Source organism: Oncorhynchus mykiss, chromosome 10, assembly GCF_057628025.1.
Source record: "Oncorhynchus mykiss isolate SJ-2025 chromosome 10, ASM5762802v1, whole genome shotgun sequence".
Taxonomy (NCBI): domain Eukaryota; kingdom Metazoa; phylum Chordata; class Actinopteri; order Salmoniformes; family Salmonidae; genus Oncorhynchus; species Oncorhynchus mykiss.
The window spans coordinates 29,162,404-29,186,254 of NC_143031.1; the positions used below are offsets into that span (position 1 = coordinate 29,162,404).

The 23,851-nt window shown below is 45.1% G+C and overlaps 1 protein-coding gene across 2 annotated transcripts in view; it reads right to left on the reverse strand.

Moving 5' to 3' along the window:
- Window positions 1-23,851, reverse strand: part of LOC110533613 (delta-sarcoglycan) — a 271,937-nt gene that overhangs the window by 77,021 nt on the left and 171,065 nt on the right. For both annotated transcript variants that reach the window (XM_021618006.3, XM_021618007.3), the window contains exon 2: window positions 19,454-19,639. In XM_021618006.3, coding sequence (XP_021473681.1) covers window positions 19,454-19,639 — 186 coding nt within the window. The remainder of the gene's footprint in view (window positions 1-19,453; window positions 19,640-23,851) is intronic.

The following is a 23,851-nucleotide window of genomic DNA, read 5'->3' on the forward strand; positions in this document are numbered from 1 at the left end:
TGAATGTGCCGGCTTTCTGTTCTGTCCTCTCCTCATCAGAGATTGGTGTGCTATTCAAACGTGGGGTGAAGTGGTGGCACAAAGCATGGCCAGAAAACATAGGACTGGCCTGGGGATGAGAATGATATGTCTCTGGCCCTGTGGAGCGTAAAGCGGGACTGTTGCTGCTCCATCCTGAGCCCTAGATCAGTCTGCCCAGAGCGATGATCCATGTTCCAGAGAGAGGACTGCGAGGGCTATGGATGGATGTCTTGGGTGGAGCAGCTGCTCCAGGGAGGCCACCCATGCTCCCCTCTCACCACATTAGATAGAAGCCTCTCCCAGGCAAGGCCAGCGGCGCAGGATGGCCTGGCATGGGGCCCAGATAGAACCAGAGCAGCAAGGCTCCTGTTTGAATAGGATGGCTACCTCTGACTCTCAGGACAAAGAGCCCTGTAACCTTTCTGCCCATGGTTAAAAAATGCTGCAGCAGCACAGTGGAGGAGGTTGGGGAAAAGACCAGGTTTATGTAACCCTGCATGACTCATCTGTCTCCGACACGTGCCAAGACGTGTCTGAATCTGTACGCCCCACTTATCTCTCTTCCTGTTCTTAATGAGGAAGGTTTATTAGTATGAGTGAGTTTTACAGGAAGACCCAGGATAAGGACAGTGTGACTAATTACCATTACTGCTGACACATGATGTTAGTGAAGTTCGCCTTGTTAGCCCAGTCCAGAACAGTAAAATGATATGAATTTAAACGGGGGAACCCAGATATGACTACTGCCAATAGATCTGTCTCCGTTTCCCCATTAACTTTGTAATTGTTTGCTGCAATAGCAAGGAGTGCACTGTACTTTAATCTGTCATAATCTAGACCAGAGTTTCACTTGCATTAGAACATCCATATTTAACACGACGAGTTCAGACAAGCACTAGGTCTCAAAGGGAGAGGGGGAGTCTGAGGAATTACAGCCTACTGTTTGAATCCGCTTGGTCTGGCATCAAGCCTGCTCTGTGACTGGACACTGACTCTGACTCCTACAGCTAGCTACTTCCTTTGATGTACTTTTAAGACACAGAACTGCAATTACTAAACGCTCATAAAAAGACAGCCTAGGGGATCAGAGACCTCATCAACTTTGTCATTGAAACACAACCAGCTCCAGCTTCTCAACCGATGCTTATTGCTTCCTCCCCAAGAGTTCAGTTAATTCTGGGGTGAAACTGCCCAGTAGGCCTGTGTATGTGAGTGTGTGTGTGGGGAAACGTGCAACGGAAGAGATTTGACTCATTCACTGTTGACCTGTAGCTCTGGCCTTCTACGTTTTGACAAGCTGCTTGTGAAGATGGATAGAGTGGAGGCTTGAATTAGAACTGGCAGTATTGTGGCAGTGCTGTTTATGATATGAATAACATCCTACATTTTGACAAGCTGCCTGTGAAGATGGATAGAGTGGAGGCTTGAATTAGAACTGGCAGTATTGTAGCAGTGCTGTTTATGATATGAATAACATTCTACTGATGAAAAGATCTTATGTATCATGACAAAAAAAATAAGTGACACCTGGAGGGGGTGGAGACAATCACAAGGACATATGAAACAGATCAGGGCGTGACATTATGATCTCATGCAAGCTGGAAAATAGTGGCAAATTGTATTCCCTGAGAAACCTAGCAGTCTGAAAATGGCTTATTTTGCATTACAATCACCTGGGAATGGAAATGTAATGGAAATATTTAATGAACATTTAATGGGAATATATTTACATTTCCTTGTCATGTTATTGAAATACTGAGGAGTATTACATGTGCACGTGAACTGTCATTCTGGGTTATACTGAAAAAATATACAGCAAAGATAGTTAGTTCAGGACTGGACATCTTTTTGTAGAAATACATAATGTAAGCACGCACAGACACACACACACACGCACTCCCACCTACGCCCCCCACCCTCTCCACATTAATTTTCACAGTCCCACTGTAACTCGACTTTCATCCAAACCCCATCCTTGACGTGTCATGCAGCACTGTTGGGCTTCGGAGCAATTAAATACAACATAAATCTGTAAATTAGCCATCTGCTCTTCTGCCTCCATGGATCTCCAGTTCTGTCATCAAACTCTTTCCATACAACCTGTGACCTTGAGACCATTTAAAGTACATGAGACAGCAATACCTTTATAGTCCATGGGCCAGCAGGCCAAATTTCACATATTTGTCCACTTGGGGTGGCAAAGTCTAATGATAATTTTCATGTCTGTGGGTTATTTTTGTGGGTTATCGAAGGCAATTTGATAAGGTATTAACTTAATACAATACATATTAATGTATGAAACAATTGTAATGGTAATGACATCTATATGTGCCCACCTTGGGGGGTCCAAGGTCATACATCCATGCATTTTTTTGTCTATGGATCCAGAATGGACAGTATTGGGATGTGCTCTGTTATCACATGGTACACTCTTAAATGAATGGGTTTCAAAAGGGTTCTTAGGCTGTCCCCATATAATATTTTTGGTTCCAGGTAGAACCCTTTTTGATTCCGGGTAGAACCTTTTTTTTTCCGGGTAGAACCCTTTTGGGTTCCATGTAGAACCCTCTGTGTAAAGGGTTATAGCTAGAACCAAAAAGGTTTTTTTCAAAGTTTTCTCCTATGGGGACACCTGAATAACTATTTCAGGTTCTAGATCAAAAAAATGTGCTAAGGGTGCTTTCAGACCAAATTGGTTTGGAGAGTATTTCCTTAGTTTTGTTCGTTTGGACTGGTACTTGGGAGTGCACTAAACAACTCACCATGGTTGTTCAAAAAGGGTGGTCTCTGTCCAATTTCATTCATACCATGATGCGGTTCGCTGCAGGTGAGAACGCGGTCCAGACCATACACAGGAAAATCACCAGAGGTGTGCATTATTATTGGTTGTTTGAACCATAACTTGATATCTCTGAAACATTCTGTGAGTAGCAACGCATTTATGAACGCATCCGATGCAGATTAAGGGAGACGGGGCCTATACTGGGGATATAGGCTACTTATTATAGCCTACTCACCTTGCAGTTACAGCGTCTACTGCACTGTTTCCTCCTGCATGTTGTTTGAACGCCAAAGTGTAAGTAATATGAAGTTTGGGACAAGTTATGCTTCTTGATAATCATAGATTCATTTAACGTGAGCATTTTTTCAAATAAACAAATTACTTGAACATGTAAAACATATGGTTTTGTTTAGGCATTTTAGTTATTTGACATTTGGCAATGTGAAAAAGTACAATGTAACAAACAATTAAACTCTGATTCGAACTATATCTCAGAACTATGTATGAAAACAACCTTAGAGCGTACCCTAGAATCTGATAACTATACCACATTTTACACAGAACAATGAGACCCTATATAAAATCATCATAGATTTAGTCTATAATCAGTCCCAGCAGCCATTTATTTCAATGGGGAGGAACTGCATTGATTTTAAATGGCCAGAACTGAATAGAATAATTGGTGTAATAAGACCAATAATGGCTTAAAATTTGTGTTATAATGAGGACAACACAACGTGAAAGCCCAAGTATGTCAGTTATATGTACAGTGCCTTGCGAAAGTATTCGGCCCCCTTGAACTTTGCGACCTTTTGCCACATTTCAGGCTTCAAACATAAAGATATAAAACTGTATTTTTTTGTGAAGAATCAACAACAAGTGGGACACAATCATGAAGTGGAACGACATTTATTGGATATTTCAAACTTTTTTAACAAATCAAAAATGGAAAAATTGGGCGTGCAAAATTATTCAGCCCCCTTAAGTTAATACTTTGTAGCGCCACCTTTTGCTGCAATTACAGCTGTAAGTCGCTTGGGGTATGTCTCTATCAGTTTTGCACATCGAGAGACTGAAATTTTTTCCCATTCCTCCTTGCAAAACAGCTCGAGCTCAGTGAGGTTGGATGGAGAGCATTTGTGAACAGCAGTTTTCAGTTCTTTCCACAGATTCTCGATTGGATTCAGGTCTGGACTTTGACTTGGCCATTCTAACACCTGGATATGTTTATTTTTGAACCATTCCATTGTAGATTTTGCTTTATGTTTTGGATCATTGTCTTGTTGGAAGACAAATGTCCGTCCCAGTCTCAGGTCTTTTGCAGACTCCATCAGGTTTTCTTCCAGAATGGTCCTGTATTTGGCTCCATCCATCTTCCCATCAATTTGAACCATCTTCCCTGTCCCTGCTGAAGAAAAGCAGGCCCAAACCATGATGCTGCCACCACCATGTTTGACAGTGGGGATGGTGTGTTCAGCTGTGTTGCTTTTACGCCAAACATAACGTTTTGCATTGTTGCCAAAAAGTTCAATTTTGGTTTCATCTGACCAGAGCACCTTCTTCCACATGTTTGGTGTGTCTCCCAGGTGGCTTGTGGCAAACTTTAAACAACACTTTTTATGGATATCTTTAAGAAATGGCTTTCTTCTTGCCACTCTTCCATAAAGGCCAGATTTGTGCAATATACGACTGATTGTTGTCCTATGGACAGAGTCTCCCACCTCAGCTGTAGATCTCTGCAGTTCATCCAGAGTGATCATGGGCCTCTTGGCTGCATCTCTGATCAGTGTTCTCCTTGTATGAGCTGAAAGTTTAGAGGGACGGCCAGGTCTTGGTAGATTTGCAGTGGTCTGATACTCCTTCCATTTCAATATTATCGCTTGCACAGTGCCCCTTGGGATGTTTAAAGCTTGGGAAATCTTTTTGTATCCAAATCCGGCTTTAAACTTCTTCACAGCAGTATCTCGGACCTGCCTGGTGTGTTCCTTGTTCTTCATGATGCTCTCTGCGCTTTTAACGGACCTCTGAGACTATCACAGTGCAGGTGCATTTATACGGAGACTTGATTACACACAGGTGGATTGTATTTATCATCATTAGTCATTTAGGTCAACATTGGATCATTCAGAGATCCTCACTGAACTTCTGGAGAGAGTTTGCTGCACTGAAAGTAAAGGGGCTGAATAATTTTGCACGCCCAATTTTTCAGTTTTTGATTTGTTAAAAAAGTTTGAAATATCCAATAAATGTCGTTCCACTTCATGATTGTGTCCCACTTGTTGTTGATTCTTCACAAAAAATACAGTTTTCTATCTTTATGTTTGAAGCCTGAAATGTGGCAAAAGTTCGCAAAGTTCAAAGGGGCCGAATACTTTCGCAAGGCACTGTATTTAGCAAAATATTGCCAGAATTGTGGTAAAAAAAAATTGTAGCCGTTTCAAATATATTACATTAAAACAAACGTTCAAGATGTCTAGTCATTAAAATGATACTGTATGCAAAATGATTCTATAAATTCTGGCACCATCAAGGAATATGATTTGAAACCTGCTCCGTTCATTGCACCCTGTATGAAATCACATAGGAATACATTACGTCCAGAAAAGAGGTCTGTTAACTGGTGAAGTATTAAAACCTTTATTGATCGGTCTCTAGTTACACTATTTATGGAAAAATAGGGATATCGTAGTATAGGGCCTACTGAAATATGTATTGGTTAGTGGCTGCTGACGGTTGTTGAGGGCATCAGCAATGGTCCAACTGCTAAAAGGCTGGATTGTTTTCTAATCACCAATTGGATCATTTATATTAAAGGTTCCAAACAGTGAAAATCATGTTTTTCATCAAATTGGATGATATTTGAATTGAGTTCATAGTAGGTTGACATAATTATGAAAAATGACTGTAACTGGTACATTGACAAAGTTGATCATAATGTTACTGGTCCCCTTCCCCCGTGTCAAACGCTTGGATTCAGGAGGCAGGCATATTATTAATTCACTTCATCAAATTTGTAATGATATGCATTTTAGAAAATTCAACATCTACTCTGTCTGCACAGCTTCCCAGGCATCCACCGCAGCAGGAATGCTGTGATATAAAATCAGCTTTCCCAAAAAAGAATGGGGGATAGATATGCTGTAAAGTCTGTGAAGACAGACCCAACATGCTGTAAGTCATATTAATTAGTTTCAAATCAATTGAGGATTTCAGGCACACAAAAAATTCCATATACAAACATTGAAAAGTTTCACAAAAAAGTGCTCAACCAAATATTGTATATTTACAATTGAGCGCTTTAAAAACACCAGAAACACATTGTAGAAAGAGTAGATCAGGACATCAACAAATTGATAACATCATAACTCAGAACAGTAAATAAAAGGACATTGAATTCACTACCCATTTAACATATTGAGAGCATCCTGTCGGGCTGTATCACCGCCTGGTCGGCAACTGCACCACCTACAACCACAGAGCTCTCCAGAGGGTGGTGCGGTTTGCCCAACGCATCATTGGCCTTTAGGACACCTACAGCACCCGATGTCACAGGAAAGCCAAAAAGATCATCAAGGACAACAACCTCCCGAGCCGCTGCCTGTTCACCCCGTTATCATCCAAAAGGAGAGGTCAGTACAGGTGCATCAAAGCTGGGACCGAGAGACTGAAAACAGCTTCTATCTCAAGGCCATCAGACTGTTAAATAGCCATCACTAGGCGGCTTCCACACGGTTACATAACCCTGTAACTTAGAGGCTGCTGCCCCATATACATAGACTCGAAATCACTGGCCACTTTAATAATGGAACACTAGTCTCATATGCTATGTACTGTATTCTATTCTACTGTATTTAGTCTATGACACTCCGACATTGCTCATCCTAATATTTATACATTTCTTAACTCCATTCTTTTTCTTGTAGGTTCTGTGTATTGTTGTGAAATGTTAGATATTACTGCACTGTTGGAGCTAGAAACACAAGCATTTCGCTACACCCGCAATAACATCTGCTAAACGTATATGTGACAAAATACAATTAGATTTGATTTGAAACATTTCCCTTTTCAAAAACATTACAGGTTCCTGGATCTCCACTTCAACGAGGGGAAGCTGTGCGAGATATCCATCCCAGGCCTGACAAGGAGGCCATAGCTGGAGGAGTCTCCCGCTTCAATCTTCGGGGTGACTGACGCCCGCTTGATTGAAGCGGGGTACATGAGTCCCCATCCTCTCCTGCTCTCCTCCCCATCAATCTCTTTTTTTACATGACATGTCTCATTTTGTTGCTTTGTATCATTTTATTCAGGCATTCGGACGAGAGATGAGTGTCACAAATTGTACAAATTAATGGGGTCCTGCACATTGTAGGGAGGCTGGTTGCCTATATTAGGCTTATAGCAACAACAACAAAAAATGTGTCACAATTATTTCTCATCTTTATTTATCATGAGTGTTCATGTTGATCAATATTTCCGCTATGCTGGCCAATTGTAAATGTCTGATGAATACATATTGTCATTTACAATGCTTATGCAGAAGCACCAATAAATTGTCCATGTTGTTTTCATGTACATTCCTTTATGCCTAAGTTTCTAAGGTGACTCAGGCTTTACTAATTCATGTGAAGAAGTGTAACGGTTCTCTTGTTGTGAAGTAGAGGCGGACCAAAACGCAGCGTGGTGGTTGTTCATTGTATTTTAATGAAGACACTATACATGAACGAACTAACGAAAACAAGAAACGTGAGAACTCAAAACAGCCCGATCTGGTGCAAACACAAAGACAGGAACAATCACCCACAAACACACAGTGAAACCCAGGCTACCTAAGTATGATTCTCAATCAGAGACAACTAATGACACCTGCCTCTGATTGAGAACCATACTAGGCCGAAAACATAGAACTGCCCCACAACATAGAAAAACAAACAGACTGCCCACCCAACTCACGCCCTGACCATACTAAATAAATACAACACAAAGGAAATAGAGGTCAGAACGTGACAGTACCCCCCCCCAAAGGTGCGGACTCCGGCCGCAAAACCTTGACCTATAGGGGAGGGTCTGGGTGGGCGTCTGTCCGCGGTGGCGGCTCTGGCGCGGGACGCGGACCCCACTTCGCCATTGTCTTAGTCCGCCTTATTGTCCGCCTCTGTGGCTTACTCACCATGCCCACCCCTCTCAATGACCCCACTGGACAGAGGGGCAGCTTCTCGGGACAGAGGGACAGCTGCTCGGGACAGAGGAACAGCTGCTCGGGACAGAGGGACAGCTGCTCGGGACAGAGGGACAGCTGCTCGGGACAGAGGGACAGCTGCTCGGGACAGAGGGACAGCTGCTCGGGACAGAGGGGCAGCTGCTCCGGGCGGAGGGGCTCTAGCGGCCCCTGGCTGACTGGCGGCACTGGCGGCCCCTGGCTGACTGGCGGCACTGGCGGCCCCTGGCTGACTGGCGGCACTGGCGGCCCCTGGCTGACTGGCGGCACTGGCGGCCCCTGGTTGACTGGCGGCACTGGCGCTGGGCTGACTGGCGGCCCCTGGTTGACTGGCGGCCCCTGGCTGACTGGCGGCACTGGCGGCCCCTGGCTGACGGGCGGCACTGGCGGCCCCTGGCTGACGGGCGGCACTGGCGGCTCCTGGCTGACGGGCGGCACTGGCGGCTCCTGGCTGACGGGCGGCACTGGCGGCTCCTGGCTGACGGGCGGCACTGGCGGCGCTGGGCAGACGGGCGGCATTAGAACATCCATATTTAACACGACGAGTTCAGACAAGCACTAGGTCTCAAAGGGAGAGGGGGAGTCTGAGGAATTACAGCCTACTGTTTGAATCCGCTTGGTCTGGCATCAAGCCTGCTCTGTGACTGGACACTGACTCTGACTCCTACAGCTAGCTACTTCCTTTGATGTACTTTTAAGACACAGAACTGCAATTACTAAACGCTCATAAAAAGACAGCCTAGGGGATCAGAGACCTCATCAACTTTGTCATTGAAACACAACCAGCTCCAGCTTCTCAACCGATGCTTATTGCTTCCTCCCCAAGAGTTCAGTTAATTCTGGGGTGAAACTGCCCAGTAGGCCTGTGTATGTGAGTGTGTGTGTGGGGAAACGTGCAACGGAAGAGATTTGACTCATTCACTGTTGACCTGTAGCTCTGGCCTTCTACGTTTTGACAAGCTGCTTGTGAAGATGGATAGAGTGGAGGCTTGAATTAGAACTGGCAGTATTGTGGCAGTGCTGTTTATGATATGAATAACATCCTACATTTTGACAAGCTGCCTGTGAAGATGGATAGAGTGGAGGCTTGAATTAGAACTGGCAGTATTGTAGCAGTGCTGTTTATGATATGAATAACATTCTACTGATGAAAAGATCTTATGTATCATGACAAAAAAAATAAGTGACACCTGGAGGGGGTGGAGACAATCACAAGGACATATGAAACAGATCAGGGCGTGACATTATGATCTCATGCAAGCTGGAAAATAGTGGCAAATTGTATTCCCTGAGAAACCTAGCAGTCTGAAAATGGCTTATTTTGCATTACAATCACCTGGGAATGGAAATGTAATGGAAATATTTAATGAACATTTAATGGGAATATATTTACATTTCCTTGTCATGTTATTGAAATACTGAGGAGTATTACATGTGCACGTGAACTGTCATTCTGGGTTATACTGAAAAAATATACAGCAAAGATAGTTAGTTCAGGACTGGACATCTTTTTGTAGAAATACATAATGTAAGCACGCACAGACACACACACACACGCACTCCCACCTACGCCCCCCACCCTCTCCACATTAATTTTCACAGTCCCACTGTAACTCGACTTTCATCCAAACCCCATCCTTGACGTGTCATGCAGCACTGTTGGGCTTCGGAGCAATTAAATACAACATAAATCTGTAAATTAGCCATCTGCTCTTCTGCCTCCATGGATCTCCAGTTCTGTCATCAAACTCTTTCCATACAACCTGTGACCTTGAGACCATTTAAAGTACATGAGACAGCAATACCTTTATAGTCCATGGGCCAGCAGGCCAAATTTCACATATTTGTCCACTTGGGGTGGCAAAGTCTAATGATAATTTTCATGTCTGTGGGTTATTTTTGTGGGTTATCGAAGGCAATTTGATAAGGTATTAACTTAATACAATACATATTAATGTATGAAACAATTGTAATGGTAATGACATCTATATGTGCCCACCTTGGGGGGTCCAAGGTCATACATCCATGCATTTTTTTGTCTATGGATCCAGAATGGACAGTATTGGGATGTGCTCTGTTATCACATGGTACACTCTTAAATGAATGGGTTTCAAAAGGGTTCTTAGGCTGTCCCCATATAATATTTTTGGTTCCAGGTAGAACCCTTTTTGATTCCGGGTAGAACCTTTTTTTTTCCGGGTAGAACCCTTTTGGGTTCCATGTAGAACCCTCTGTGTAAAGGGTTATAGCTAGAACCAAAAAGGTTTTTTTCAAAGTTTTCTCCTATGGGGACACCTGAATAACTATTTCAGGTTCTAGATCAAAAAAATGTGCTAAGGGTGCTTTCAGACCAAATTGGTTTGGAGAGTATTTCCTTAGTTTTGTTCGTTTGGACTGGTACTTGGGAGTGCACTAAACAACTCACCATGGTTGTTCAAAAAGGGTGGTCTCTGTCCAATTTCATTCATACCATGATGCGGTTCGCTGCAGGTGAGAACGCGGTCCAGACCATACACAGGAAAATCACCAGAGGTGTGCATTATTATTGGTTGTTTGAACCATAACTTGATATCTCTGAAACATTCTGTGAGTAGCAACGCATTTATGAACGCATCCGATGCAGATTAAGGGAGACGGGGCCTATACTGGGGATATAGGCTACTTATTATAGCCTACTCACCTTGCAGTTACAGCGTCTACTGCACTGTTTCCTCCTGCATGTTGTTTGAACGCCAAAGTGTAAGTAATATGAAGTTTGGGACAAGTTATGCTTCTTGATAATCATAGATTCATTTAACGTGAGCATTTTTTCAAATAAACAAATTACTTGAACATGTAAAACATATGGTTTTGTTTAGGCATTTTAGTTATTTGACATTTGGCAATGTGAAAAAGTACAATGTAACAAACAATTAAACTCTGATTCGAACTATATCTCAGAACTATGTATGAAAACAACCTTAGAGCGTACCCTAGAATCTGATAACTATACCACATTTTACACAGAACAATGAGACCCTATATAAAATCATCATAGATTTAGTCTATAATCAGTCCCAGCAGCCATTTATTTCAATGGGGAGGAACTGCATTGATTTTAAATGGCCAGAACTGAATAGAATAATTGGTGTAATAAGACCAATAATGGCTTAAAATTTGTGTTATAATGAGGACAACACAACGTGAAAGCCCAAGTATGTCAGTTATATGTACAGTGCCTTGCGAAAGTATTCGGCCCCCTTGAACTTTGCGACCTTTTGCCACATTTCAGGCTTCAAACATAAAGATATAAAACTGTATTTTTTTGTGAAGAATCAACAACAAGTGGGACACAATCATGAAGTGGAACGACATTTATTGGATATTTCAAACTTTTTTAACAAATCAAAAATGGAAAAATTGGGCGTGCAAAATTATTCAGCCCCCTTAAGTTAATACTTTGTAGCGCCACCTTTTGCTGCAATTACAGCTGTAAGTCGCTTGGGGTATGTCTCTATCAGTTTTGCACATCGAGAGACTGAAATTTTTTCCCATTCCTCCTTGCAAAACAGCTCGAGCTCAGTGAGGTTGGATGGAGAGCATTTGTGAACAGCAGTTTTCAGTTCTTTCCACAGATTCTCGATTGGATTCAGGTCTGGACTTTGACTTGGCCATTCTAACACCTGGATATGTTTATTTTTGAACCATTCCATTGTAGATTTTGCTTTATGTTTTGGATCATTGTCTTGTTGGAAGACAAATGTCCGTCCCAGTCTCAGGTCTTTTGCAGACTCCATCAGGTTTTCTTCCAGAATGGTCCTGTATTTGGCTCCATCCATCTTCCCATCAATTTGAACCATCTTCCCTGTCCCTGCTGAAGAAAAGCAGGCCCAAACCATGATGCTGCCACCACCATGTTTGACAGTGGGGATGGTGTGTTCAGCTGTGTTGCTTTTACGCCAAACATAACGTTTTGCATTGTTGCCAAAAAGTTCAATTTTGGTTTCATCTGACCAGAGCACCTTCTTCCACATGTTTGGTGTGTCTCCCAGGTGGCTTGTGGCAAACTTTAAACAACACTTTTTATGGATATCTTTAAGAAATGGCTTTCTTCTTGCCACTCTTCCATAAAGGCCAGATTTGTGCAATATACGACTGATTGTTGTCCTATGGACAGAGTCTCCCACCTCAGCTGTAGATCTCTGCAGTTCATCCAGAGTGATCATGGGCCTCTTGGCTGCATCTCTGATCAGTGTTCTCCTTGTATGAGCTGAAAGTTTAGAGGGACGGCCAGGTCTTGGTAGATTTGCAGTGGTCTGATACTCCTTCCATTTCAATATTATCGCTTGCACAGTGCCCCTTGGGATGTTTAAAGCTTGGGAAATCTTTTTGTATCCAAATCCGGCTTTAAACTTCTTCACAGCAGTATCTCGGACCTGCCTGGTGTGTTCCTTGTTCTTCATGATGCTCTCTGCGCTTTTAACGGACCTCTGAGACTATCACAGTGCAGGTGCATTTATACGGAGACTTGATTACACACAGGTGGATTGTATTTATCATCATTAGTCATTTAGGTCAACATTGGATCATTCAGAGATCCTCACTGAACTTCTGGAGAGAGTTTGCTGCACTGAAAGTAAAGGGGCTGAATAATTTTGCACGCCCAATTTTTCAGTTTTTGATTTGTTAAAAAAGTTTGAAATATCCAATAAATGTCGTTCCACTTCATGATTGTGTCCCACTTGTTGTTGATTCTTCACAAAAAATACAGTTTTCTATCTTTATGTTTGAAGCCTGAAATGTGGCAAAAGTTCGCAAAGTTCAAAGGGGCCGAATACTTTCGCAAGGCACTGTATTTAGCAAAATATTGCCAGAATTGTGGTAAAAAAAAATTGTAGCCGTTTCAAATATATTACATTAAAACAAACGTTCAAGATGTCTAGTCATTAAAATGATACTGTATGCAAAATGATTCTATAAATTCTGGCACCATCAAGGAATATGATTTGAAACCTGCTCCGTTCATTGCACCCTGTATGAAATCACATAGGAATACATTACGTCCAGAAAAGAGGTCTGTTAACTGGTGAAGTATTAAAACCTTTATTGATCGGTCTCTAGTTACACTATTTATGGAAAAATAGGGATATCGTAGTATAGGGCCTACTGAAATATGTATTGGTTAGTGGCTGCTGACGGTTGTTGAGGGCATCAGCAATGGTCCAACTGCTAAAAGGCTGGATTGTTTTCTAATCACCAATTGGATCATTTATATTAAAGGTTCCAAACAGTGAAAATCATGTTTTTCATCAAATTGGATGATATTTGAATTGAGTTCATAGTAGGTTGACATAATTATGAAAAATGACTGTAACTGGTACATTGACAAAGTTGATCATAATGTTACTGGTCCCCTTCCCCCGTGTCAAACGCTTGGATTCAGGAGGCAGGCATATTATTAATTCACTTCATCAAATTTGTAATGATATGCATTTTAGAAAATTCAACATCTACTCTGTCTGCACAGCTTCCCAGGCATCCACCGCAGCAGGAATGCTGTGATATAAAATCAGCTTTCCCAAAAAAGAATGGGGGATAGATATGCTGTAAAGTCTGTGAAGACAGACCCAACATGCTGTAAGTCATATTAATTAGTTTCAAATCAATTGAGGATTTCAGGCACACAAAAAATTCCATATACAAACATTGAAAAGTTTCACAAAAAAGTGCTCAACCAAATATTGTATATTTACAATTGAGCGCTTTAAAAACACCAGAAACACATTGTAGAAAGAGTAGATCAGGACATCAACAAATTGATAACATCATAACTCAGAACAGTAAATAAAAGGACATTGAATTCACTACCCATTTAACATATTGAGAGCATCCTGTCGGGCTGTATCACCGCCTGGTCGGCAACTGCACCACCTACAACCACAGAGCTCTCCAGAGGGTGGTGCGGTTTGCCCAACGCATCATTGGCCTTTAGGACACCTACAGCACCCGATGTCACAGGAAAGCCAAAAAGATCATCAAGGACAACAACCTCCCGAGCCGCTGCCTGTTCACCCCGTTATCATCCAAAAGGAGAGGTCAGTACAGGTGCATCAAAGCTGGGACCGAGAGACTGAAAACAGCTTCTATCTCAAGGCCATCAGACTGTTAAATAGCCATCACTAGGCGGCTTCCACACGGTTACATAACCCTGTAACTTAGAGGCTGCTGCCCCATATACATAGACTCGAAATCACTGGCCACTTTAATAATGGAACACTAGTCTCATATGCTATGTACTGTATTCTATTCTACTGTATTTAGTCTATGACACTCCGACATTGCTCATCCTAATATTTATACATTTCTTAACTCCATTCTTTTTCTTGTAGGTTCTGTGTATTGTTGTGAAATGTTAGATATTACTGCACTGTTGGAGCTAGAAACACAAGCATTTCGCTACACCCGCAATAACATCTGCTAAACGTATATGTGACAAAATACAATTAGATTTGATTTGAAACATTTCCCTTTTCAAAAACATTACAGGTTCCTGGATCTCCACTTCAACGAGGGGAAGCTGTGCGAGATATCCATCCCAGGCCTGACAAGGAGGCCATAGCTGGAGGAGTCTCCCGCTTCAATCTTCGGGGTGACTGACGCCCGCTTGATTGAAGCGGGGTACATGAGTCCCCATCCTCTCCTGCTCTCCTCCCCATCAATCTCTTTTTTTACATGACATGTCTCATTTTGTTGCTTTGTATCATTTTATTCAGGCATTCGGACGAGAGATGAGTGTCACAAATTGTACAAATTAATGGGGTCCTGCACATTGTAGGGAGGCTGGTTGCCTATATTAGGCTTATAGCAACAACAACAAAAAATGTGTCACAATTATTTCTCATCTTTATTTATCATGAGTGTTCATGTTGATCAATATTTCCGCTATGCTGGCCAATTGTAAATGTCTGATGAATACATATTGTCATTTACAATGCTTATGCAGAAGCACCAATAAATTGTCCATGTTGTTTTCATGTACATTCCTTTATGCCTAAGTTTCTAAGGTGACTCAGGCTTTACTAATTCATGTGAAGAAGTGTAACGGTTCTCTTGTTGTGAAGTAGAGGCGGACCAAAACGCAGCGTGGTGGTTGTTCATTGTATTTTAATGAAGACACTATACATGAACGAACTAACGAAAACAAGAAACGTGAGAACTCAAAACAGCCCGATCTGGTGCAAACACAAAGACAGGAACAATCACCCACAAACACACAGTGAAACCCAGGCTACCTAAGTATGATTCTCAATCAGAGACAACTAATGACACCTGCCTCTGATTGAGAACCATACTAGGCCGAAAACATAGAACTGCCCCACAACATAGAAAAACAAACAGACTGCCCACCCAACTCACGCCCTGACCATACTAAATAAATACAACACAAAGGAAATAGAGGTCAGAACGTGACAGTACCCCCCCCCAAAGGTGCGGACTCCGGCCGCAAAACCTTGACCTATAGGGGAGGGTCTGGGTGGGCGTCTGTCCGCGGTGGCGGCTCTGGCGCGGGACGCGGACCCCACTTCGCCATTGTCTTAGTCCGCCTTATTGTCCGCCTCTGTGGCTTACTCACCATGCCCACCCCTCTCAATGACCCCACTGGACAGAGGGGCAGCTTCTCGGGACAGAGGGACAGCTGCTCGGGACAGAGGAACAGCTGCTCGGGACAGAGGGACAGCTGCTCGGGACAGAGGGACAGCTGCTCGGGACAGAGGGACAGCTGCTCGGGACAGAGGGACAGCTGCTCGGGACAGAGGGGCAGCTGCTCCGGGCGGAGGGGCTCTAGCGGCCCCTGGCTGACTGGCGGCACTGGCGGCCCCTGGCTGACTGGCGGCACTGGCGGCCCCTGGCTGACTGGCGGCACTGGCGGCCCCTGGCTGACTGGCGGCACTGGCGGCCCCTGGTTGACTGGCGGCACTGGCGCTGGGCTGACTGGCGGCCCCTGGTTGACTGGCGGCCCCTGGCTGACTGGCGGCACTGGCGGCCCCTGGCTGACGGGCGGCACTGGCGGCCCCTGGCTGACGGGCGGCACTGGCGGCTCCTGGCTGACGGGCGGCACTGGCGGCTCCTGGCTGACGGGCGGCACTGGCGGCTCCTGGCTGACGGGCGGCACTGGCGGCGCTGGGCAGACGGGCGGCACTGGCGGCGCTGGGCAGACGGGCGGCACTGGCGGCGCTGGGCAGACGGGCGGCACTGGCGGCGCTGGGCAGACGGGCGGCACTGGCGGCGCTGGGCAGACGGGCGGCACTGGCGGCGCTGGGCAGACGGGCGGCACTGGCGGCGCTGGGCAGACGGGCGGCACTGGCGGCGCTGGGCAGACGGGCGGCACTGGCGGCGCTGGGCAGACGGGCGGCACTGGCGGCGCTGGGCAGACGGGTGGCACTGGCGGCGCTGGGCAGACGGGCGGCGCTGGGCAGACTGGCGGCGCTGGGCAGACGGGCGGCACTGGCGGCGCTGGGCAGACGGGCGGCACTGGCGGCGCTGGGCAGACGGGCGGCACTGGCGGCGCTGGGCAGACGGGCGGCACTGGCGGCGCTGGGCAGACGGGCGGCACTGGCCGCGCTGGGCAGACTGGCGGCGCTGGGCAGACGGGCGGCGCTGGCGGCGCTGGGCAGACGGGCGGCACTGGCGGCGCTGGGCAGACGGGCGGCACTGGCGGCGCTGGGCAGACGGGCGGCACTGGCGGCGCTGGGCAGACGGACGGCACTGGCGGCGCTGGGCAGACGGACGGCACTGGCGGCGCTGGGCAGACGGGAAGCTCCGGCAACGCTGGGCTGAGTAGCTCTCCTAGCGCCGAACAGGCGGGAGGCTCCGGCAGAGGCGCCGGACAGGCGGGAGGCTCCGGCAGAGGCGCCGGACAGGCGGGAGGCTCCGGCAGCGGCGCCGGACAGGCGAGAGGCTCCGGCAGAGGCGCCGGACAGGTGGGAGGCTCCGGCAGCGCTGGAGAGGAGGAAGCCCCTGTAAGGATGGGCCGGAGAGACAGCCTGGTACGGGGGGCTGCCACCGGAGGGCTGGTGCGTGGAGGTGGTGACGGATAGACCGGGCCGTGCAGGCGCACTGGAGCTCTTGAGCACCGAGCCTGCCCAACCTTACCCGGTTGAATGGTCCCGGTCGCCCTGCCAGTGCGGCGAGGTGGAATAGCCCGCACTGGGCTATGCAGGCGAACCGGGGACACCGTGCGCAAGGCTGGTGCCATGTAAGCCGGCCCAAGGAGACGCACTGGAGACCAGATGCGTAGAGCCGGCTTCATGGCACTTGGCTCGATGCCCACTCTAGCCCGGCCGATACTCGGAGCTGGAATGTACCGCACCGGGCTGTGCACCCGCACTGGGGACACCGTGCGCTCCACAGCATAACACGGTGCCTGCCCGGTCTCTCCAGCCCCCCGGTAACCACAGGAAGTTGGCTCAGGTCTCCTACCTGGCGTAGCCATACTCCCTGTTAGCCCCCCCCCAAGAAATTTTTGGGGCTGACTCCCGGGCTTCCATCCACGACGCCGCGCTGCCTCCTCATACCAGCGCCTCTCCGCTTTCGCCGCCTCCAGTTCTTCTTTGGGACGGCGATATTCTCCTGGCTGAGCCCAGGGTCCTCTTCCGTCTAATTCCTCCTCCCATGTCCATACCTCCTCGCGCTGCTCCTGCTGCTGCTTTTTCCGTTGCCCATTACCACACCGCTTGGTCCTGTTGTGGTGGGTGATTCTGTAACGGTTCTCTTGTTGTGAAGTAGAGGCGGACCAAAACGCAGCGTGGTGGTTGTTCATTATATTTTAATGAAGACACTATACATGAACGAACTAATGAAAACAAGAAACGTGAGAACTCAAAACAGCCCGATCTGGTGCAGGTACAAAGACAGGAACAATCACCCACAAACACACAGTGAAACCCAGGCTACCTAAGTATGATTCTCAATCAGAGACAACTAATGACACCTGCCTCTGATTGAGAACCATACTAGGCCGAAAACATAGAACTGCCCCACAACATAGAAAAACAAACATAGACTGCCCACCCAACTCACGCCCTGACCATACTAAATAAATACAACACAAAGGAAATAGAGGTCAGAACGTGACAATCAGTGAACTGTCTTCTCTAATTAGTTGCAAAACAATATAAATATATTTGCGTATTGCTGCTGTTTGTCTGATATTCAATAGTTCATTTTCAGTTCTGTTGACCATTTTGCAGAGAGAATGGGGTGAGGTGTACTATTTAGGCTTGGAATTAATATTGAGGCTTGGAATGAATCATGGAATTAATACTTTTTTGTTTACCTTGTTACCCGGGAACGACCACAAGGGTGTTTCTTGCTGTCAGTCAAGGAGAGCTCATGAATACAAGCTCCCCGCCCACATACATTAATCTTTTAAAGGGACTGTAGTTCCTTCCCTACAAGGATGATGGTAAAATCAAAGTTTTATACTGCAATTTAACTGGATCACTTTTCACCATGATATCCCACTTGCCATGACATCCCACTTGCATCTATTTGGATAAAGGTTAGAACCCTTATATAGCCACCCAGTGTCCAGCACAGATGCAGACGGACACCAGTTATCCAAATTGCTTTGGGTAACCACACCGATAGACCTCGGAGTGCAACTCAGATGAAACTCCACTGTGAAACATCAACCCGTTCTCATGGTTTATTCAGACAAGGAGGGGAGGCATGCAGCACTACAAGTATCTGACTCATCGCAGGTGCTGAGGATTACTAAGCAAAAAGCAGCCAGACACTCAAACGGCATGGCTCACAGGGCTTGAGCTACAGACTAATACAACAGATATACAGAGAATCACAGTGGAAATTAATGTCAAACTCCGCAGTCTAGAGCTAAGTACTGTATGCACGGCATTAATGTGAATGGTACACATGTCTAATATACTTTAGTGTATGGCCCTGATGTCACCACTCTCCTTTGCTGATGTCACCCTATGACAATAAATGCCAACCTGCATCCTGCGCTGTCACCTCTCTCCTGTGCAGGAAGTGACAGTGTCATCGGTTCTAGACTTGTACTTTGAGGCCGTTGTACTAAACATGCCCTCAGTTGAACTCTCTCCGTGAGAGAAGAAAAGAACAGTGGGGTACTAACATGCAGGGATGGAAGTAGGGGAGAAATAGAAGGAGAGACGAGGGGAGGAGAGAGACCCCTAGCTTGGAGTTAGCTAAGTGGACTAAGACCATAGCAGATCGACCACTGAGAGTGAAAATGAAGTCGCTGTACTAAAGTGCCACAGCTCGCAATTACCAGCCCGTCATTATAGTCCCCCTGTGGAGAAAAACCCTATTATTCCAGCACACTTCTAAGCAAATCAAATAATCAATGCCCCAACAGTCATAAAAATAAATCACAAATAAAAAGAGACCGGCAGGTAGGGAGTAGGACTTACTATGGTGAAATTCATGACCTTTACTATCCAGATGGTTAAAGCGAGGTTGACCAGGATCAGGATCATTAACAGGAGCACGAAGAAGTAAAGGCAACGTTTCCGCCAGCCGTAAATTCCCACTTTGTACACATGTGGTTTCTCTGAGCTCTGGACATTGTTCCTATGAGTGCACTGTTCTTGGGTCATCTGCAAGAGAAGAAGAAGAAGAGGGTAAGTGACTTCCTGTAAATTAAGCCTATGCATTCTGAATCCAACATGCCCCAAACAGTACATTCTGGCTCTACTGTTGAAGCCGTAGTCAGCCATTGAGTTCGGACACAATGAAAGACAGTTTAGTTAGGAATCAAACTGATTCATTGTCCCATAAGCTTTCTATATATCCATTACTCCCTCTCCGCACCATTGATGTGCTGATAGTGTCCATTAATGATGATTCTAATTGTCCGCCTGTAAAGTGGGAGAAGGCACTGTTCACTTCAAGTTCCATAATAATAGCCTAATAACTCTGTGCAAAATACAATTTTACTTTCTACAGTGCTTTGAGTGGCTGGCTCCGCTGCCAAAGCCAATCGCATTTGACAACCACACAACGCTAACTGGTACAAATGACACTAGACAGCCCTCTAAAGCCAGTCAGCAAAACCAAAAATCTGATTGTACTGTTGCACTTCAGTGTTTGTATGTAGGGCATAGTAAACGGTAGGCATGTGCAGGGACACATTGTTTTGATGATGATGGTGATGATGTTGATGGAGAACATGACATTTACTTTGTGCATAGCTCTTATATTTCAGTCCTGAAGTTCCATATGAAATAGTGTGTACCAGTGTTCTTCCATACTTTTTTTCAAATTTTTTTTTCTCCTCAATTTTGTGGTATCCAATTGATAGTTACAGTCTTGTCCCATCGCTGCAACTCCCGTACGGATTCAGGAGAGGTGAAGGTCAAGAGCCGTGCGTCCTCCGAAACATGACTCAGACAAGCCGCACTGCTTCTTGACACAATGCCCACTTAACCCAGAAGCCAGCCACACCAATGTGTCGGAGAAAACACCGTACAACTGGTGACTGTGTCAGCGTGCATGCACCCAGCCCGCCACAGGAGTCGCTAGTGCGCAATGGGACAAGGACAGCCAGGCCGGCCAAACACTCCCCTAACCCAGACGACGCTAGGCCAATTGTACGCCGCCCCATGGGTCTTCCGGTCTCGGCCGGCTGCGACAGGGCCTGGACTCAAACCATTGCGATGCAATGCCTTAGACAACTGCGCCACTCAGGAAGCACTTGTTCTTCCATCCTTACAGGTGCTCCAGACTAAATTGGTGTGGTTCAGAACAGGACCAAATACTCTATTACCTTCCATGAAGTCTATTTCACCACGTATTGCACCTCCAGGTTGGCATCTAGTCCTCCATTTCCAAAGTAAACATTGAGTTTAGAGCAGAACTGTGCAAAAACAGACTTAGTGCTTGATTAATTTAACAGGGGGTGTTAGTACTGGCTCAAATCAAGGCTTGCAGACTGTGGCTCACCAGATCCAGGGCCACCAGAGCATGACACAAGAGCAACACTCAACCTACACTACATCAACTAGGGGGGAGGAGGTTCCTTTCAGTCAATCTCACCAGGTAGCTGGTGATATAAAAAATGTATGTGGATACAGCTGTCAGCAACCCCAGGTGGTGTGTACACGCTGTACAGTACAGAAACAAACCGAAACCGAGAGAAACAGGATTCACACACAGTATTATTACTGCAAACATGACTGTTTGAGTATTAACCATAACCCTGTTGGAGGCCATTGGTAAATCGTATCTCTGTGTGACCCACTGGTGGGTCATCTTACTGTACATCAGCCACAATAACCTCCTGTTGTATTACATACAGAGTTAGTCCCCTCATACATATACGTCTACTTCACACTATAGGGACAAGCCAAGCCAAGCTTTACTGGGCTGGCTTGGTTACGCATCCACCATAGTTGCTGTAACCGTGCTGGAAAAAGGACAATGTGAAAATAAAATATCCAAGAGGTTTGGGTGGGCCTATAGTGTTAATCAGGCAAAAGAGTCAACACTGTCACCCTTGATTTTGGGATGAAAAAATGTGAGCGGATAAATCTGAGGACAAACCATGGTATTTTACACCCAAAAGGGACTGGTGCACAGAAGGAAAAACTGATGCGCCAGGAAAAATAGATGAAGGCCCACCGGAACACTGCCATTTGAAGGCTTCATCCCGCTGTCTAGCTACCGTCTAACGATAGCTAGATAGTTAGTTAGTGCCTAAAGAAAGAACAGCGGCACAAAACAAAGTCTGTTTCTGATCAAAGGCATCCCAAGCATTGTTGAATGTTGTTGGTTCTTCTCGCTTGCCAACTCACTGGGCATCTTTCCACTAGGCTCTTTTATAGACAACATGTGGTTCGGTACCAGATTCTGCCAACTTCTGTCCCAGTTCTCCATTCAGAGGCAATGCCTGTCCAAATTTGAAAATACACAAAATGTCCTCTACTGTGTCTAGTGCAAGAGGCTTCTGAATGGATCCTAACATTGTTTATGTCTACAGTAAATTTAGGCTGGGAAGAAGCAGACTTGAGATATAATACATTTACTGTATATGCACAATTATGGGAAGAAAATATGCCATGAGCACATTTAACTAATTAACATTTTGCCATTCACAAGCAGTCCTAATCTTCACTTTCACCACACAACATTTATAAGAGCTATCTAGGCCATATTGTCTCCTTTGCCTCATTGTCTGATTACACGGACACACTGTTCCACTTTACATAATGTAGATATGCATGGCCAATTAAATCAGATTTATTTTAAAGGTCACGGCATTACAGTCAACAACCTAATGAGCGTTGAATCTGCTCCAAATATAACAAAGTGTTCTCTCAGTGATTCATAAATCATTGAGTTCCAGCTACACAATCAACAGAATGCATTAACTAACGCTTGTCTGAAGGTGAGAATAAAGCCTGTGATTGCTGTCTGCAGGGCACAATGAATACTATCAGCTCAACATGCTCTGTATTTTTACTTTCTTATAAATACAGTAGGAGAGTGAGCTTTTCAAATCAAGCTTACCAATGAGCTTTATAACCCTGATTAAGGCAACTTGGCAAGGCATGTGTGTGTGTGTGGCCCTCTATGACTGTTTTTGGCTTACAATGCCCTCCAACATATATACTTGTATAAGATAAGATACCTCTGAACATCATTGTTTAATGGGTATCAGGGCCAATGTACTGAAGTCACCCACTCATCTAAATTGCTGTATTCATGTTAAAGAACAGAGGGATACATACCATTGGATTCAAAGACTCAAGTCTAACTTCATTCAAAAAGTACTGTTGCAGTAGAGGCCAAATGTATCTCTATCCATGTAGTGATTTTTACATCACCAAAGTCAACAAGCCCTACAATTACCATAATATTACTTGATTGAGGTCTCGCTGAATATCTGAGCGACCACAAGTAGGGCAGAGAAAGCCAAACTATTTCAATTTGCTTCAAACTGACACTACTTCAAAAATGTTGGGGAGGAATTACATGGGCTAGGGGTTGAAAGGAGCAGCACTCCGCTGTGTTTAACACGTGGCCTCAAAGTGAGGGAGAGAGAGAGCCCTCCACATGTGAAATTAAAGACGGGATTAAGGAGAGAGACAGAGCGACTTCACTATCAGAGCTACTGAAATCAAATATCAAATCAAAACTTTAAAATAAAACAACATCCATAATGAAATGCTGAAACTGAGCAGCCCTAAGCTGGTGGACGCACTGCTTAAATTATTACATTTAATGCTGGAAATTGGATGTTACCCTGGAATCTACAATGAAGGTCTAATAACGCCCATCTATAAAAAAGGAGACAAATTCGACACCAATAACTACAGAGGCATCTGTGTATGCAGTAATCTGGGAAAGATATTTTGCAGCATAATGAATACCAGAAGCGGCTTCCTCCCCAAACATCACACCTCAGGTCACATTTACTCCCTCCACACTCATAAATCTAAATATCAAAAGGAACACAAGAAAAGGTTTTGCCTGCTTTGTAGACTTCAATTTGGCACGATGGACTATTAAACTAACTCCTCCAAATTGATATGGGGGAAAATGTATTACACCTTGAAATCCTAATGTATGAATAACAAATGTGTAATAAAAATTGGAAGCAAAATAAGAGAATTGTTTTCCCAAAGACGTGGGGTCCAACAATATTTATATAAATTAACTACCAAAAATGTTGGAGCAATCTGCAGCTTCAGTCCTCACCCTCCATGACACACATACGAAGTGCATGTTGTACCCTGACAACTTAATTTTGTCGTCACCCAGAGAACAAAGATTACAACAGAGCCTGTCCCTTGTAGAGCAGTACTGCC